The sequence below is a fragment of the Oncorhynchus masou genome, chromosome 29, assembly GCF_036934945.1.
Source record: "Oncorhynchus masou masou isolate Uvic2021 chromosome 29, UVic_Omas_1.1, whole genome shotgun sequence".
In the NCBI taxonomy this organism is placed as follows: Eukaryota; Metazoa; Chordata; class Actinopteri; order Salmoniformes; family Salmonidae; genus Oncorhynchus; species Oncorhynchus masou.
Genome location: NC_088240.1, coordinates 25,258,534 through 25,278,823, shown reverse-complemented (window position 1 = coordinate 25,278,823; position 20,290 = coordinate 25,258,534). Strand labels below are relative to the sequence as shown.

The window sequence follows — 20,290 nt, the reverse complement described above, 5'->3', positions numbered from 1 at the left end:
AACATGTTAGCCTAAACCTTTGGAAATACAGTCTGGGCTGACTGGAAGTAACTGGGCTTTTTAGCATACAGTTTTGAAGATTGCCCATGCAGTTTCAAGCACTGGTAATGACACACTCAAAGTTCCAAAAGGGCTCTTTGTGGAGGGACAGGGTTCTACCAAGAACATTTTTGATGTGAATAACAATTTTTAGAAGACAAGGGTTCTTTGTAAGGTAAAGGGTTCTACCTAGAATCTTTAACATCCTAAGAACAGTTTTTGGAAGCAATGGTTATTTGATTATTCTTTGGAAGGCAAGAATTATTATTTTTAAGGCAAGAAGGGTTATTTGGAAGGCAAGAAAGGTTCTACATAGAATCATATATACAAACATGCTCTATTGTAGGGTGATTTTATACATCACTTTGCAAGCCCGCATAATGTGACTTGCAGGCCTGATGTGATCTGTAAACCAGGGGTTTTCTAACACCACTGTGTTAGGGTATAACTAGGCCCACAAAGAAAGGCCTTGCAATATATGTAATGTATTGTCATAAAGAATGTAATTTTAATAAGGCTGGCAGAACTGTTCATAGAGGTTTCTAGGAAGAACCCACCAAAGAAAAACCGGTCATATAGGGTTCTAGGTAGAACCATATTCAGGGGGTTCTATGAAGAACCCACTATAGACGGTTCTAGGTTCTCCCTAGCACCAAAGGGTTCCCCTATGGAACAAAGAACCATATAGGGTTCTACTTAGCACCTTGTTTCTAAGAGTGTAGGCTATATCTATAGGGAGATAATGAGGTCTACATGAAATCGTGTTTAGGCTACTACAAACCCTCTGAGACTCATCTTGCTTTTATTAAAAATAAAGGTGATACCCTACACTGTAAAAAGTTACTGCCTAACTCATTAAAGAAATTGAGTAGTGCCTACTCAAACATCTTTAATGGTCAGTAGAACTCAAATCATAAAAGTGGTACTAACTCATATGTCAATATGATTTCTTTCACTTAATGTTTTTCAGTACTGTTAACCAATGTTAAGTTATTCAGTAAATGTAACTTTAAATATTTGTGTTCTGCTAATGTTAAGTTATTGCGTTTTTACAAGTTATGATTATTTAATATTTTAAAATCAATCTAACATTTATTAAATAAGTTGTTCTTACTGGATTCTATTATGTTTTACTTGTTTTCTTAAAATAATAAAGTAGTAGTCAGTCACATTGATAGCTGAGTAACAATTACTTGATGTATCTGTGTTGTGAAGCTGAAAACGTCCCAGTTCTTCCATGGCCTGCATACTCACCAGACATGTCACCCATTGTTGGGATGCTCTACATTGACGTGTATGATAGTGTTCCAGTTCCCTCCAATACCCAGCAACTTCACTTTTTTAAGGTATCTGTGATCAACAGAAGCATATCTGTATTCCCAGTCATGTGGAATCTATAAAATAGGGCATCATTTATTTATTTCAATTGATGAATTTCCTTAAATGAACTGTAACTGAAATTATTGCATGTTGCATTTATATTCTTGTTCAGTGTACTTTAACTATTGAACACTGGAATACTTTGAGTTTGTCACACCCTGACCTTAGAGATCCTTATTTATTCTCTATGTTAGGGTGTGACTGGGGGGAAATCTATGTTTTCTATTTCTCTGTTGTTTTGCCGAGTGTGGTTCCCAATCAGAGGCAGCTGTCTATCGTTGTCTCTGATTGGGGTTCAGATATAGGTTGTGATTTTCCGTTTGGGTTTTGTGGGGTGTTATTTTCTGTTTAGTGTCTGTGCCTGGCGGAACTGTTTGCTTTCGTTTTTGAATTTGTTATTTTTGTTTGAGTGTTTCTTGAAAATAAATATCATGAAAACTGTCCACGCTGCGCTTTGGTCGACTCTTCCTTCCACCGACGACGAGCGTTACAGAGTTGGGTTACTAGAATTGTTCTAGGCAACGGGTTTCCCCCCCAAAAAATGTTAGCAGAACTAATTACTTTCTACAGTTTATTAAAAAAAACAATTAAAAGTTGTAGTCTGTCAGAGACAATGTGAGTGTACAAAGCATTATGAACAACTGCTCTTTCCATGACATAGACTGACCAGGTGAATCCAGGTGAAAGCTATGATCGCATATTGATATCCCTTATTGAGCACTTGTTAAATCCACTTTAATTAATATAGATGACGGGGAGGAGGCAACTCAAATAAGTAGTTTTAAGCCTTGAGACAATTAAGACATGGATTGTGCATGTGTGCCATTCAGAGGGTGAATGGGCAAGACAATATATTTAAGTGCCTTTGAACAGGGTATGGTGGTATGGTGGTAACCACACAAGTTTGTGTCAAGAACTGCAACGCTGATGGGTTTTTCACACTTAACAGTTTCCCCTGTGTATCAAGAATGGTCTACCACCCAAAGGACATCCAGCCATTGGAGCCAGCATCCCTGTGGAACGCTTTCCGACTCCATATTAGGAAAGTTTTCTTAATGTTTTGTACACTTAGTGTAGGTTAATTACGTTGAAGCATTGAATGAACTGAATGACATAAATACCTGCATAAATATTTTAAATCGTAAGCCCTTTATTGAAGTGCACAATATATGTAGTGTTTAGCCTACAATATATAGAAACTTGACTCTTTTTTAATTCTCCATTCAGCGCACTGGCATTCACATTGACTACAGTTGATGATGCGTTGATAAGGGCAACGAAAGTTTCAGCACTTGCCTTCTTCGCTGATGACAGACACCTTCTGCATCTCTCGAGCGACCTTTTGAACCGCATTTTTAATGACGGCGCTCGGTCCAGCTTCGGTCAGGTGGTCCTCGTTCTCTGCTGTCCAAACCGGTTCTTCTCGCTCGGTGACTATGACGGAGACAACTGCCGTTTTCCGTCGCGTGAGGGTCGAAGAGAGAGTGCCCATGTAGAATACGGAATTCCCCGCCGAAACTTGTCAACGTGTGAGAGGTACAGCCTTCCCGCGAGCGAAACCTCACAGCGATAGAAAGCCCATGGCCACACCTGTTGGATGCAATATTCGCCTGTGGATTTTTTTCTCACAAAATATGGAGCATGCCATACAGCCTAGTTGTAGCCTATTAGTAGTTTCGTGGTGTCACTTCCCAGCTATTGATGTTCAGTAGTCTAAACACAGTTGTCTTTTCTACCACAGCATCCTCTCGATTAGGCTGCAATATTAGAACCGCTCTTATTAGGCTGCAATATTAGAACCGCTCTGTTGGGATTGAACCTGACAAGCGTAAATGCAAACGGCATTTGCCATTATTGTGCCCTTTTCAAACATGTGAGTGGATAGTCAGATTAATATAATAGTTCGTTGAAAACGTTTACATGCTTTGCGAGAAGAACGACTCCCTAATGATCCTATTTACATGGACACATCTGACATCAGTACCTGATGGGACTTTTGATAAATGCAGAAAATCGCCAATCAAAATAAACGTTCTAACACAGTGACCATGTCATTTTTGTGAAGCATATTTGATTCTGAATTCGGACATATAAAGTCTGGACATGAAAACTATTTCTAAAATGCATACTTTTATTTTTTGTGAACTCACTTCATTCGCGCATAAGAGGGAGGTTTGCCCTGCTGGTGCTGGCACATGCGCAGATCAAATACACCACTTGTACTCAGATTACTATGTCATAACAATTCAAAAGATTGTTCAGAAAACCAAGTGTTTTAATCGGCGTATGTTTACTTAGATTTAGGCCTTATGCCGATTTGATAAGCAGAGTAAGGTGTTTAAGTGACTATGTACATACTCTGCTTACTGCAATATCAGGTTAATATCGAATTATTAGTGTGCATGTTAACATACTTAATGTGTAGGCTAATAATAATGTTCTAATCATCAAATTACACTGCTTTGACGATGTGTGATATTAAGCCCATTAATCGAGTGCATCTGTCCAAAGAGTTTAGTCCTGTCTAAGTAGTTTATAGCCTACTAAATGTTATATTACATAATTATAACATGTTTATAAGTGGTTATTATGCATGAGGACATAATACTGCCATTGTAAGCAGATGTAATTAATGTCACGATAATCAGCCAACAAGGATAGAATAACGTTATAAACTCAATTGAATGGAGATTTTCTCTTCAGTAGCAATATTTTATTCAAACATATTCTGAATTTACACACACACATTGATCCAAAGGGTGCATTTCTGCATTAATCAACAGGTTCTTGACAACGCAATTCACACTAGTTCCCGAAACATATCTTATGTTGTAAATGTTAGCAGTAGCCTAGCCTCCATTGAGTATGGAATAATAAGTAACTAGAATAATTATATGTTTACATTCTAGAACAAGAGTTCATAACATTTTATCAAACATGTTCATATAAAATAATTTAACATTAATAAACATCATATTTCAAACACCCACAATCAGAGTAATTGTTTTTGCAATAAAAAACAACAACATTTAAAACTTATAATAATAACATCAAAAATAATGCATGTCTGTTACAACAACAAAAAAATCTAGCCTCCACTATATTATTCTCTTAGTTTATTAAACGTCGCATAGATCAGGGGTTTTCAAATTTGGTGGAAATATTTTGGGAGATTTTATGTGAAAAAAATATTTTTTTATGAATATCGCTGCTACAACAGAATACCATCGTGGATACTATTGTTAAGTCTCTGCGTCCAGTATGGAGGACGTTAGAGGTAATTTCACGAGCCAATGCTAACTACCGTGAGCACAATAACTGGAAGTCTACAGGAACCATTAGCATGCTAGCTAGTATGCTATCATTTTACTCTGGGGAAGTAGATAAATGGCTTCATAGTCATAATCTCGAATTATTCCTTTAATATGATGCTAATTACCAGGGTTGTTTCTTGTATAGAAAATTCTTAGGCCGCCATTTCAGGATGGAAAAACAGTTTCAGTGTCAATTTAAACTAGATAGAAAGCATGCAGAAAATATATTGAACTATGTAGTAGTAGCATCTTTGAGAACTAACAATCAAATAAAAGCTAGACAGTCAGGGAGAATCAAAAATTCCAGGGCACATGCACATTGATTTAATAATATTTGAGCAGAAGCACACAGCGATAGCCACAGCAAAATGCATAGAATTGCTGGAAATTAGCTTCAAATCTGCTAAATGTTCTCTCAACTCAATGGAAAAATATATAGAGTTGCAGAAAATTTGCTTCACAACAGCAAGTTGAGTCGAGTTTACACTTGCAATGAACTGCGGCTAGGTTAAAATAATTAAACAGTCCAAACCAAATCTATTAATTTAAAATTGATTACTTACACTTGCAATTATCATTCACCTAATGATAAGACAAGACATTATTTTACTTTTTGCTAACAAATGATGGGAGTCCCGGGGTTGTCGGTTTGCATTGGTGGGGGACCCTGGGCAAGGAACGTTTCTGAAATCCCTTGCCATAGATAACATCCCAACATGCAATAAATAATATGTTAAGACAAAGTAAGGATATCCATAATATTTCTTAAACCAAGATATAAGTTAACAAAATGAAAACTATATTAAATAATACAGTTTAGTCAGTTTTCTCTAACTTTCACCTCACACATTTTGGTACAAAAAAGGAAAGACTCAAAATGAACTTAAGAATTGTTGTACAGACATGGTTCATCAAGTTGAGAATTGTATATTTATACCTTTCTTAAATTCCATTGTGGCCTCATTACCACCCTCAGTGGTTTATTGAAATTGTTAACATAGATGTTTAACTGTTGAATAACTCTGGACCCACAGTGTATATTGACAGGGCATTGTAGGGCTTTTGAAAAAATGGCATCAAATGAACACCTCAACATGATGTTGGGGTACCTTGGGTATTAGGGGACATAGTAAGATCCAAAATGACATCTTATTCCCTATATGTTGCACTACTTTTGACCAGGGCCCCAGCGCATTATACTGTATAGGAAAATAGGGCACAATTTTGGACACATCAGAACGGCCTCCTTGTGAGAAACAGTGGCTGATGATGAAATGCATTACTCTGGCCCTGGAGGTGTTGCTGTTGTTGCTCAAGCATAGCCCACACCATTTGCTTCTATGCCCCCTTTCGGTTTGAAACCTTTCAACTGTTCAAGAAACCCTGGGTTTGGGCACGTGGCTGGCCGAGCCGATTTCACCAAGGTAAACGCATCATTGAAAGGCTTTCCTTCTGTGGACATCAGGTACCCAATGACGACCGAGGCTGACCTCGAGACTCCAGAATTGCAGTGAACCAACACAACTCCTTTCTGAGGGGGAAGACGAGAGAAACAAGCCTTATGTTATTAGAATGTGCACAAACACACTTCAGCCCAGCTTGAACATAAAAGTAATCAGGTGGTCAACTGAGGGACTTAATTTTAAAAAATGTGTTCCTTACCCCAGGAAACCTGTTGAAGTGTCCTGGGGTAAGAACTGTTTTGGGGGAATATGATGCCTTATGTCAGTTTAGTGCTTTCCAGTCCAAAGCATGAGACCTGATGTGCTCGGGTGCTTTAAATTTGAATCCAATGTCTTCAATTCACACAGGTCAATCTAATAAAATACTTTTATGCTAATCACACATAATGGGAAAATTACAAGCTATAAGGTGATAAAGTTATTCTCCCACTTAGCTAAAGGCAACATGGATGCTTTGATTAGGCAGTTGGAGTTACCCCTGCATGGTATCCCAGATTACATAGGGAAGTAAAAAGAGCCACTGACCTCCATTCAACAGAGAGTGGAAACTTATTTCCAATAGGACCAGTCATTGTAATCATAAACCTTTGGTGAATTTGCAACATGTGACAGTGTCAGGTTGTTGCGTGATAGGCACAGCGATTTGGTAAAAGGTTGTATAGCAAACAAAGGGCCACTAGTGATAAGATCTTTCTACAACATGCTAAATTATGCATGGTGAAAACTCAGCCCTGTATTATTTACTACAGTGTGGATACAGAGGTAGGGAGGATGCCTAGATACCTACTGGTAGGGAGGGAGGCCTTGCATTGGCTCACTGCTGTCCAGTATCATATATATGCCAGGTCATCAACTTGAACACTCAAAGAAATTACTATTAAAGTAAAGTAATTGTGCCTACAGTATGTACTGTATAGAGCAAAAGTGATTATCAAATCAAATTGTATTTGTCACATGCGCCGAATACAACAGGTAGACCTTACCGTGAAATGCTTACTTACAAGCCCTTAACCAACAATGCAGTTCAATAAATGGAGTTAAGAAAACATTTACTAAATAAACGAAAGTGAAAAATAACAATAACGAGGCTATATACAGGGGTGCCGGCACCGAATCAATGTGCGGGGGTACAGGTTAGGCAAGGTAATTTGTACATATAGGTAGGGGTAAAGTGACTGCATAGTTTCTCCTTGATATAAAACATCTTTCATGATGTGTCATCTTTCATGATGAGTAGGAATGTTGAAACTGTCAGGTAAGATGAATGCAGTGAAAGATACGGTATTAAAGCATAAATTGAAAAAGAAAAGGAAACTGGATATTGCAGCCCCCAATTAGACTACATTAGCCTACAATGTTGTGAAAACACATACTACTTACCTCTGCATTTGCTTGGTCTATGAATTTTGAGCACTCTTGGAAGTAGGATGTTATGTCAGTATCAGGAACATCCAGAATGCTCAGTGTTTTATAAATGAACAGGTCTGGAAATGCGTTTTCAACACCGTAGGCTACATTCAAAATGTGGGACACCTGAAATGGAAGAAGAACATCTATGAAACACCAAAACAAGACAGAAAATTGTGTTAAATATAAAGCTTATCTCTATTAAATAAAACAATACCTTATATTTTCTCAAAGTGCCAAAGTCATGTGCAGCATCTTGTGAGCCTACAACAAGAAAAAACAACCATCAAATTGAAAGCCTGTAAGAAATTGTTTTAAATTGAAATATTATTAACTGAGCATAGATATTTTTAGGATATTTACTTCAATAATGATAAAGATGTTGTTGTTTTTTCAAAAACATGAGTTTAAACTGTCTATAGGGGGGAAATTAAATGTGTTTACATGCAATAATCCAGTAGACTCCGTCTCAGAGACAACAAACGGAAAACGTAAGGCCTCATATCATACTGACAGCTACAGTATGTGTGTCTGTGTAGGCACCTGTCAATTATCCCCTGTCAATAACACATATCTCATCGACATCCACTCACCTAATAGTAAATAAGGTTTAATAACTCCAACTTGTACGTCCCAGCTGTTGTCCTGTACATAGCCGCATGCTGTCTCAGGCTGACTTTTATCCTCTACAACATGTATAGTCGATCCTTTCCATGTCTCAATAATCCTCCTGCCGCTCAACGTCGTCACGCGGGTGCATTGCTTTCTCAAATTGGTCTTCGAAAATGTCTTGATTTCCTGGGCAAGAGACTGCATCTCCTTTGTCTTCTCAAAACAAAGCAAAGGAGAAAAAAAGAATCCAGTGTTAGATTGGTCTGCCGCTCTTCCAGTCTAGGCTACTCCATAGGATGTAATGATCACAGTGCCAAGCTTCTGCTTCAAATGGACTCCTGCATGTTGATGGGGAGGTTTTGTCAACTCCAACTTGAAAATTGAGAACTCAGATTAGTCACTCAGCCTTTATGGGGGACCAGAGTCTTTTTCTAGGCATCACAGATGTCACTATCACATGATGCCATCATGAAGCGTGTGTGTGTGTGTGTGTGTGTGTGTGTGTGTGTGTGTGTGCGTCCCATAGGCTATTCAGTTTGGTGCAGTGGTATAGTATTTCAAAGTCTATTTTACATGCTGTCATCATAATGGTCAAACATAACTGAGGATTTAGGACATTAATATAAAATATTCACATTGAGACATCCAGCCACACTTTATTGTTGCCTTTGTAATGTAGGCCTTCAATGTAGGATCAAATACTTGAGAACTATTTTGTCGTGGGTGTAGCCGCCTACATATAGGCCCATATTCCTTCCCTATAATAAAATGCGGGTCACGTGACGTGCATTTGGATTGCAGGAAACAGCCTGTCAGCCTCGTTTTCGTAAAATAGGACAACACCTAGTAAAAACCGCGACGGGATAGAGGAGTGGGGATTGGCGAAACCGCTCCACCCACATAATGGGCGAATTGTAACATTGTAGCACTGGAGTGTCACTATTTTCACAACAAACAAAACGCAGCAGCAATTCTACAACAAATATTTTATAAGAATCAGTAGCTATGTCGGCAACACTGTCGCGCGGCTCGCTCCAACCTGGCCAGCAAAAACTGGCCGAGAAATTTACCATTTTGAACGACAGGGGCATCGGAATGCTCACTCGCATCTATAATATCAAGAAGGTAAGGTACCAGTGTAATTCTTCGGCTCATAATAAATTGTACTGCATTCAAGAGATTGAAAGATCAAACCCCCTAAACTCATATGTGGTGTATGGCAGAAACCTTTATTTTGAAACCCAATTCATGACAACTACGGCTGCAGAATGCCAGTCAAGGCCCTCTTGAAAATGTGTTGCAGATAAGCTAACGTAATTTGGCTAGCCAAGCCCACTCATCAATAGGACAAATAAATCACTGTTTTCTGAGATTGGTCTATTTCAATCTTCGTGTAAAAAGAATAATAACTCATAGGCTACTTACTGAAAGCTATGGTTCACTGGCTTGAAATAAAATAGTATCTCACTGAAATAGCCTATAATGTAACTACATGCCTAGCTTTGCAGTAATTGTTGTGCTTGACGGCTAGCTAGCTACATAGTTTCTCCCGCATACTTGCATAAGGCTCCACAATATTAGTTAAATAAATTGACAAAGGAATGCTTTTCTAGGTTCTTTAGCCAATGCTAAGATTGAAGTTAGAGATCAATATAATGGGAACACATTTATAATCAGTCAGATTAGCAGTTACCATCTGACAGACACATATTGGCACATCATGACTGAAGCATACTACTTACTAACCAATGGCACGGCAGTATCTACAGTTGGTATACATGTATGTTATATGATTGTTATGTAGTTGTTATAAATGCCTGATGCACCGGAGCACATACTGTATCCTGGTCCTGGTTTGAAAAACATTCAGTAAACACATTTTCCTGAGATAGAAGGGAGAAGTATTTTAAAGAAGCCACAGTTTTAGAGATACTTATGATTTGTTTGTTACACTTACTCATAGTGATAGTGGGGATGTTGTGATATACCGATTCCGCACTAGGGCCACTTTCCTGGACACAAATTAAGACTTGTGCTTTTTAGTCCAAGACTCTTAATCTGTGTCTGGGAAATTGGCCCATGGTGTTTAATTTGCTCATTGTAAAACCCTACAGAGAAAACCACTTTTAGTAGCATTATTACTAGTGTATTAGTATTCACTATTAATTTATCATTTAAAAAAGTCATCAATGTTTATTGGTTGCGTACACAGTTTAGCAGATGTTATAGTGGGTGCAGCAAAATGCTTGTATTACTAGCTCCAAATGATGCAGTATAATGTCAAATAAGTACACAAATAATTAAAGAGTAAACAAGTTACAATAAGCAATCAAGAACGTCAGGATGAATCCAATTAACAACTCAAATAGCACTGTAACAGTAATAAAAATGCAATCTATATGTATGTACACCGGGATAATGATATGTACATCAGTAGATATCAATGATAAGTACATCAGTAGATATATTAGTGAGCAATGTCAAGAATCCAGTATATAAATAAATATGCAGTGTGTATAAACAGTGTAACTAAATACAAAGTACAGTTGTATGAATATTAGAATGCGTTATGTCGGGAATACAGTATTTAAATACTCAGTGTGAAACAGGAAGTGTCCAGTGGTTCAATGTCTCTGACATGGGACAGCAGCGTTTTGTGTGTGTGTGTGTGTGTGTGTGTGTGTGTGTGTGTGTGTGTGTGTGTGTGTGTGTGTGTGTGTGTGACCTGATAGACGGCTAGCGATGTCTGTTCAACAGTCTGATATCCTGGTAATAGAAGCTGTTTCTTAGTCTCTCGGTCTTGGATCTGATGCACCTGTACTGATTCCATCTGCTAGACGGTAGCCAGGTAAACAGTCCGTGGCTTGGGTGACTGATATATTACTTATTCATAGTGGGGACTGGCGAGGTGTGGCATGAATGGCAGATTCCATACTAGACGTTAGGTTTGGGCGACATACCATTTATAATGTATACCGAGGTATTTCGAAATATCAAAGGTATGATTTTCAATACCATTAAAACTGTAGCAGCTCCGGGGGTGCGTGCTACACCACTGCTTATAAGTATAAGTATAACTATATGAAATCTATATCCAGCTCAGGGCTCCGGCTATGTATTTGGTTTGCTAACTTGCTAGCTAAGTGGCTAGATGTAATGATCAAGCTTCTTGGTTACAGCAGAAACATTCAATTCCATCCTGGATCAAGATCCCTGCTAAAATGGTTTTGTGTGTCCCTTGTGTGCACATTCAGTAATACCTTATACCTCAGTACGGTACAGAGACGGTATGACAGTATGAAAATCTGGGTACCAACCAACCCTACTAGACGTTTCACTCAGTGTAACAGAGACGAGCATTCTTAGAGTGTAGCTGTCCATTTTAATGACTTTGATACGGTGACAGTCAGTCCTTTAATGATGAGAGAGAGTACTGTCTTTGTGTCCCAAATGGCACCATATTCCTTACATAGTACATTACTTTTTACCAGGGTAGTGTACTATATAGGGAATAGGGTGCCATTTGGGACAATGACTGGGTATTAGAGATTCTTTGCTGACTTGGCAGCAGATAGAAGATAGCTGGAGGCTGTCCAGTGTGTAGCTGAATGGAGGCTAGTGGAGAATCATGCCTCTCTGCCTTGACTGTCTGTCTGCTTGTACCCTCCAGCAAACCAACCCTTGTGCTGAGGGTCTACCTGGCCTAGTAGGCCTATCCCTTTATAGGCACCTCACAATCATCTTCTGTGTCTCACTCCCTCAACTCTCAATTCAAGTTAGATGTGATAGAAACATTGTGCAGATACAGAATTCAGACGGAAAAAAACGTACCCCAGGACACAAGATGACTATCATGATGGCCGCAAGATACAGGATTGTCACAACACGCGAGAGCTTAGTTGTGACAATTTGTCACGCCCTGTTACAGTCAATTTGTGTGTAATATTCAGCCTATTACTCATATATTTCCATTCATATACCTCCGTTTTTATGTTCAGCATGACACAATAGGCTACATGCCAAAGGTTTTATACCCATGGTACATTTCTTGTTTTATCAAAAAACATATTGTACTTATTGAAACTGTGGCGGCAGGTTGATGCTTGTGCATTGAACTAACAGATCTGTTGCTTAGCAACTGGTAGGCATTGATACTAGCTGACAGAATAATTTAGGAAGATTCTCAGATGTCTTTTTCTGTTTCATCTGTGATTGTAGGCTACTGTGATTGTAGGCTGGTGCAAAGGCCTACCTCAGCCTCAGTAAATCAAACAACTGTACACTTCTGCAGCAGGCCTACGGCACACGTTTACTGCCCATTACTACTGCACAAGCCTTCTAAGCATTACACTGTGAGTCCACACCTGTTGTTTACAAAGCATGTGGCAAATACAATTTAATTTGATGTAATACTACTACCACAGGTGTATCCCTTTACTGTAGTGTACTGCACAAGTCTACTAGGCCTACCTCAGTAAATCAACCTTAGACAAGCTGCTTTATCAAACAGAATTAAACAGATAATTGGTCCAAAATAGAGATCTATTGTATTTTGTTCATATCCACTCGGCAAGTAACGTGAATCTGAAGATTCAGTGGCCAACAATATGGGATTGTGTACCAAGAAGAGCTTATAGTTAAGCATTGTTGACAGCAAAACAATGAGACCCCTGCTATGACAGCTGGCTGCAAGTTGGACACTACTGTTTGGGCCAGCAGTATTGCTTTTTATATTGATGTAACTTACACAACCGCCCGATTCCCATGAAAATATTTCTGATAATATTTCTGTCACGATAATGTTTATGTAGTATATCAGTGTCCCCGAGTGCAATATTTGTTTTAAAAGTGAGTAACCGGTATAATACTTTACGGTGTAGTTATAGTACATTGTAAGACTTGTCATAAGCATGTATTACCCCCTTATAATGCAATGTAGCATTTAAAAAAATAATTTGTTGGTTTCCAGAATGATCAAAAATAACCTTGTTTGTGGAGAGGAGAGCTTCTTATGACGTCATATAATTGAAAGGGAAATCTAAACCGGAAGCAGCCCAGAGCCCCTCCTCAGAACCCTCCTAGTCTTTACAGAGACAACAGGAAGCCCACTCTTATGTAGGATGTTCTTATGCAGGACTAGTCAGTAGAGAGGAGATATATATCAGGGAAGATGGTACTGTACTGAAGGCCTACTGTATCTAGCAACTCAGCCTGAGAAGAATTACATTAAACTATGCACCCAACACCAATATAGTGGAAGCTTAACTGGCAGTATGGACCCCACTGTATGGTAGGTACATTATTAGAACAGAATAGCAATATACAGTTTGATCCCAATGGGAAATACTGTACTTACAGAGACACAGTCACAAAAACAGCAATCAATGTAGTAAAAACAGATAGAAATACAGCAGAAAAAAACATAAATCATCCATCCATATGTCAATAATCAGTTCAACAGTTCATTAGAACACTGATGTAGTGGGTAATAAAGGAATTCAGTTAGCTCCTTTGTATTGTGTGTTTCAGACTGAGTCCAGATAGACAAGAGTCCTGTTATAGACAAGAGACTGACTGAGTGTGCAGAGAGGGAGGGTCTCTACTATGTGGTCAGAGGGAGGGTCTTCTATGAGGAAACAGCCTTGACCTCAGTCTGTTACTCTCTCTCCAATGACCCTGTTAGCATTGGGAAAGCACTGGTGAAGCACTGTTACAACTGGAGAAGCACAGTTAGCACTGTATTAGCACTGGGAAAGAATTGTTCGCCCTGGGGACATCAGTACACTGTCAGTCCTGGAAAAATCACCTGGTACCGACAACCTGCATGATGAATCGCTGAAGTTGGTAGCGGAATACATTGTGACTCCTGTTTGCCACATGTTCAATTTAAGCCTAATCGACGGTGTGTCAGGGAGGTAAAGGTAATTCAGCTACCCGAGAATAGCATAGCACCCTTTAGTGGTTCAAACAGACAACCAATCAGCCTGTTTCAAGTGCTTTTTTGAAAAAATTGTGTTTGATCAAATGCAACATTATTTGACAGAAAATTAACAACAGACTTTCAGCATGCTTATAGGGAAGGGCACTCAACATGCTCGGCATTGACACAAATGACTGATGCTTGGCTGAAAGAAATTGGTAGTAAGAAGATTGTGGGAGCTGTTCTGTTAGACTTCAGTGCAGCTTTAGATGTCATTGATCATAACCTATTGCTGAAAAAAATGTAGATTTGCATCCTCTGCCTTATTATGGATTGAGAGTTACCTATCTAATAGAACACAGAGGGTTTTCGTTAATGGAATGTTCTCATGTACATTCAGTTGAGTGTGGCGTACCGCTGGGCAGCCGGGTAGGGCCATATCTGTTTTCTGTTTTTACCTTTTTAAAATGTTAATTGTTTTGTACCTTTATTCTTAAATAGGCAAGCCAGTTAAGAACAAATTCTTATTTTCAATGACGGCCTAGGAACAGTGGGTTAACTGCCTTGTTCAGGAGCAGAACGACAGATTTTCACCTTGTCAGCTCGGGGATTCGATCTTGCAACCTTACAGTTACTTGTCCAACGCTCTAACCACTAGGCTACCTGACCTTCCACTGACCTTGAATACCACCTGTGTGTCTACATATGCTGACAGCTCAACAGTATACACGTTGGCTGCAGCAGTAAAATAAATAATTGACACCCTTAGCGTAGATCTCCAGTCAGTTTTAGAGTGGGTAACTAGCAATAGGCTGGTGCTAAGTATCTTAAAATTTTTATTGAATTAAAAAATATATATATATATATTATTAAATAATGTGGTGATTTAAGCAAGTTGAGGAGACTAAACTGCTGGGGGTAACCCTAGATAGCAAGCTATCATCGTCAAAACATACAGACTCAATGGTTGCTAAAATGGGAAGAGGTCTGTCGATTGTCGTGACTTGACTTTAACATTAATATGAAGACTGTTATTTATCTTAATTGTTACCCGATTTTCAATTAATCATGTAACAATTAACTCAGGATCTGGGCCACCACGAGAGCAGTTCTTTAAACAGTTACCATTTCCCAAATTAAACGCTAAAAGGTATTCACCAATTATGTCTATAAACAGTCAACTTATTAATCATAACTCAGTATCATATGACTGGAGACTTAATACGCTGAAAACAGGTCCCTAACAGAATGACAACAACATGGATGCTTATTAAAGGAGAGATGGAGAGGGGTCTGATTGAAGTTATTCATTGCAAACTTGACCTGACCTATTTGGATTCTTGTGGACCGCCGTGATAGGGCATTGCTCTGCCTTCTTGACATCTGTGTTGACCAGACCGGTCCTACAGCCTTTTGTCACACCTGGACTACTGCCCAGCTGTGTGGTTATGTGTGGCAAAGAGAGACATAGGTCAATTGTAGATGGTCCAGAACAAAGCAGGACGTATCACACTTACATGTACACGGAGGACAAGTGTCAGTAACATGCATGTCAGTCTCTACTGGCTCAAAGTTGAGGAGAGATTGACTGCATCACTTTTGGTCTTTGTGCAAGGTGTTGATATGTTGAATGTACCAAATTGTCTGTTCAAGCAGTTGGCACACAGTTTGGACACTCATCAGTATAACAAAATACATGCAACCCGAGGTCTCTTCACAGTCAAGGTCCCCAGGTCCAGAACAAAGGCTGGGAAGCACATGTTTCCGTGTCAAATCGCCAATTGGCAACCCATCCCTTATGGGATTAATTGGTACATAAACAAACATTACAATAATTCACTATCGTAATTATATTATAGTTCTTCTTCCGGTATTCTCTGCATTGTGCATCACATAATGAGTGAAAAAATAACGATCATTGGATTGTAGTATTAAATATCGCCATGACTACATGGAACTCTACCACCCCAGGTAACTCAAGCTAGCAATAAAACCAGATTTAAAATACAGATAAAAGAACACCTTACTGCACAAAGGGGACTGTGAAGACACACAGCCATTTTATATATATATATATTGTAATGTGCACTGTATTATGTATTAGACCTAGATATTGTGTGCATGTACTGATACAGTGCCTTGCGAAAGTATTCGGCCCCCTTGAACTTTGCGAACTTTTGCCACATTTCAGGCTTCAAACATAAAGATATAAAACTGTATTTTTTTGTGAAGAATCAACAACAAGTGGGACACAATCATGAAGTGGAACGACATTTATTGGATATTTCAAACTTTTTTAACAAATCAAAAACTGAAAAATTGGGCGTGCAAAATTATTCAGCCCCTTTAAGTTAATACTTTGTAGCGCCACCTTTTGCTGCGATTACAGCTGTAAGTCGCTTGGGGTATGTCTCTTATCAGTTTTGCACATCGAGAGACTGACATTTTTTCCCATTCCTCCTTGAAAACAGCTCGAGCTCAGTGAGGTTGGATGGAGAGCATTTGTGAACAGCAGTTTTCAGTTCTTTCCACAGATTCTCGATTGGATTCAGGTCTGGACTTTGACTTGGCTATTCTAACACCTGGATATGTTTATTTTTGAACCATTCCATTGTAGATTTTGCTTTATGTTTTGGATCATTGTCTTGTTGGAAGACAAATCTCCGTCCCAGTCTCAGGTCTTTTGCAGACTCCATCAGGTTTTCTTCCAGAATGGTCCTGTATTTGGCTCCATCCATCTTCCCATCAATTTTAACCATCTTCCCTGTCCCTGCTGAAGAAAAGCAGGCCCAAACCATGATGCTGCCACCACCATGTTTGACAATGGGGATGGTGTGTTCATTGTGATGAGCTGTGTTGCTTTTACGCCAAACATAACGTTTTGCATTGTTGCGAAAAAGTTCAATTTTGGTTTCATCTGACCAGAGCACCTTCTTCCACATGTTTGGTGTGTCTCCCAGGTGGCTTGTGGCAAACTTTAAACAACACTTTTTATGGATATCTTTAAGAAATGGCTTTCTTCTTGCCACTCTTCCATAAAGGCCAGATTTGTGCAATATACGACTGATTGTTGTCCTATGGACAGAGTCTCCCACCTTAGCTGTAGATCTCTGCAGTTCATCCAGTGATCATGGGCCTCTTGGCTGCATCTGTGATCAGTCTTCTCCTTTATGAGCTGAAAGTTTAGAGGGACGGCCAGGTCTTGGTAGATTTATGAATGTCGTTCCACTTCATGATTGTGTCCCACTTGTTGTTGATTCTTCACAAAAAAATACAGTTTTATATCTTTATGTTTGAAGCCTGAAATGTGGCAAAAGGTCGCAAAGTTCAAGGGGGCCGAATACTTTCGCAAGGCACTGTATGTAGGCTATGTGTGATGTTGTAAATTGATTTATTTACGTCCTTGACTAACAGTGTTCTGTACTATGTATTATATCAAGTTTTATGTGGACCCCAGGAAGAGTAACTGCTCCTTTTGCAGCGGCTAATGGGGATCCTAAGTGCTGCTCATTAAATTAAATTAGACCAACTTACCTTAACTAGGGTCTCAGACCATGGTTGTGTTGGATGAAGTAGAGAAATATATTTTCTGTTTACTCCTTTTGATTTTGCAAATTTTAAAGAAAAATACTGTATTTACAACAAAGTGAATTTTGTCATTTTACTGTTAGACATTTTTTATATTGCAATGTATCTAGGAAATTAACAGTACAGTGAGTCAAATTTGTTGCATTATACTTTAGTATTGGGACAATGACACATTTGTTGTTGTTTTTCTGTGTCTGTAAATTTCTCACTAATCATTATTCACGATTCATTCAGGACTATCCGTAATCATGGTAGCATCCACATTAATGTAGATGTGTTTAGAAACATATTCTGTTCTTATTTACAATAAAAGTGACTCCTAAATGACACGATACATTATTTACCATTAACCATCTATTGGGCATAAAATAATCTGGAACATAACCAAAACAAGCAGCAAATACATCCAACAAGTTGTAGTGTCATAAGCTTGATGTAATCATTGCTTGCTATGATTATGGGACTAAATACTAAACTTTTGACTACTTTAATACACATAAAGTGCATTCGGAAAGGATTCAGACCCCTTCCATTTTTCCACATTTTTTTACATTACAGCCTTATTCTGAAATGAATAAAATTAAATAAATCTCATCGATCTACACACAATACTCCATAATGACAAAGTGAGGTTTTTAGAAATGTTAACACATTTCAAAAATAATAACAAACAGAAATACCTTATTAGAATAAGGCTGTAACATAATAAAATGTGGAAAAAGTCAAGGGGTCTGAATACTTTCCGAATCCACTGTATAAGTGATTTGGCCCAATACTTTTGGTCCCCTAAAATGAGGGGTCTATGTAGAAAAAGTGCTGTAATTTCTAAGTGCTTCACCTTAAATGGATTTATACTGAACAAAAATATAAACGCAACATGCAACATTTTCAGCAATTTGACTGAGTTGTAGTTCATATAATGAAATCAGTCAATTTAAATAAATTCATTAGGCCCTAATTTACAGATTTCACATGACTGGGCAGGAGCGCAGCCATGGGTGGGCCAGGGAGGGCATAAGCACACCCACTTGGGAGCCAGGCCCACCCACTGTGGAGCCAGGCCCAGCCAATTAGAATGAGTTTTTCCCCACAATAGGGATTTATTACAAACAGAAATGCTCCTCAGTTTCATCAGCTGTCTGGGTGGCTGGACAATCCCGCAGGTGAAGAAGCTAGATTTTGAGGTTCTGGGCTGGTGTGATTACACGTGGTCTGCGGTTATGAGGCCGGTTGGACTCACTGCCAAATTCTCTAAAATGACGTTGGATGCGGCTTATGGTAGTGAGATTAACATTATATTATCTGGCAACAGCTCTGGTGGACATTCCTACAGTCAGCATGCCAATTGCACGCTCCCTCAAAATTTGACACATCAGTGGTCTTTTATTGTCCCCAGTACAAGGTGTACCTGTGTAATGATCATGCTGTTTAATCAGCTTCTTGATATGCTACACCTTGATATGCCACACACCTGATATGACACACCTCAGGTGGATGGATTATATTGGCAAAGGAGAAATGCTCACTATCAGGGACGTTAACAAATTTGTACACAACATTTGAGAGAAATAAGCTTTCTGTGCATATGGAACATTTCTGGGATTTTTTTATTCCAGCTCATGAAACATGGGACCAACACTTTACATGTTGCGTTTGTATTTTTGTTCAGTATAAATACCCTCAAATTAAAGCAGACTGTTTGCAATTTAACCTCAGAGCCAAATCAAAATGAAATTGTCACTGTCACAATATTTTTGAGGCTCTGTATATCCTTTCTTAAACTTAAAGCCTTGATACTCTACAGTCTACAGTGTTACTACTCTAGGAGGAGTGTCTCCACCATAGGCTGAGCTAGTTGTTGAACAATGCTTTTACAAGCAGCACATTAATTATTGTGCACAGTGTATAAAGCCAAACTATTCCTCAGCAAACTATCCTGGAAGTAAAACCTAAAGCCTTTTTCATGTAGATGCATGGTTCTATGTTTTAAACATGACTCTACCTGTGTTTACCTGACTTTACCTGTGTTTACCTGACTTTACCTGTGTTTACCTGACTTTACCCATGTTTACCTGTGTGGTTTTCTCTCTTTCTATCACAATGCTTCCCTCAGCAAGGACAAGTTTGGAAGGTTTGCTCAGCTCTTCCCTAAATCTCTCCCTCTCCCTCTACCCTTCCTTGCTTTCCTACCAGTATCATGTCCCAGAATTATTTGTATGCTTTTCAGTACTAACAACGTTCACAATTCAAGAAACAGGCCCATCCCAAATTTCAGTTGAATCTCTCTGATTATTTCACTAGGTCAAAATAGATATCATATTTGCTAGTGTGAATTTTTTTCTCTAACAGTTGCAGACTATCTAGCTTGTTATGAAAAGCGGTGAGCAGCTATAGCCTAACAATTAGATCAGAATACATTATTTTGGTTTGTGAGCATCAAATTGAACAGTTTCACAGTTCCAGGACATTTGCGCCACAAAAACAAAAATAATGTATCTTTAGGGATTGAAGATCAGGCAATGGGAAGACATAGGGCCTAGTTGAATTCAGACACTTCATTTTGCAAT

The 20,290-nt window shown here is 38.7% G+C and overlaps 2 protein-coding genes across 9 annotated transcripts in view; one reads left to right on the top strand and one right to left on the bottom strand.

Annotated features, from left to right (window-relative positions):
* Window positions 1-5,598: 5,598 nt before the first annotated feature.
* LOC135521145 (dual specificity protein phosphatase 19-like) lies at window positions 5,599-8,577 on the bottom strand. Its single transcript, XM_064947078.1, has 4 exons — window positions 8,197-8,577; window positions 7,821-7,867; window positions 7,577-7,729; window positions 5,599-6,264 (listed from the first exon to the last, which is right to left on the bottom strand). Exons 1-4 carry the CDS (start codon window positions 8,417-8,419, stop codon window positions 6,046-6,048), a joined length of 642 nt encoding a protein of 213 aa, XP_064803150.1. The 5' UTR covers window positions 8,420-8,577; the 3' UTR covers window positions 5,599-6,045.
* A 453-nt stretch (window positions 8,578-9,030) lies between these two features.
* LOC135519255 (nck-associated protein 1) overlaps window positions 9,031-20,290 on the top strand; it is a 55,831-nt gene continuing 44,571 nt past the window's right edge. For 5 of the 8 annotated variants that reach the window (XM_064944388.1, XM_064944386.1, XM_064944387.1 and 2 more), the window contains exons 1-2: window positions 9,031-9,340; window positions 19,837-19,854. In XM_064944388.1, the coding sequence (XP_064800460.1) occupies window positions 9,221-9,340; window positions 19,837-19,854 (138 nt within the window). In that variant the 5' untranslated portion in view covers window positions 9,031-9,220. The remainder of the gene's footprint in view (window positions 9,341-19,836; window positions 19,855-20,290) is intronic. The other 3 variants (XM_064944391.1, XM_064944389.1, XM_064944392.1) reach the window with 2 other exon arrangements.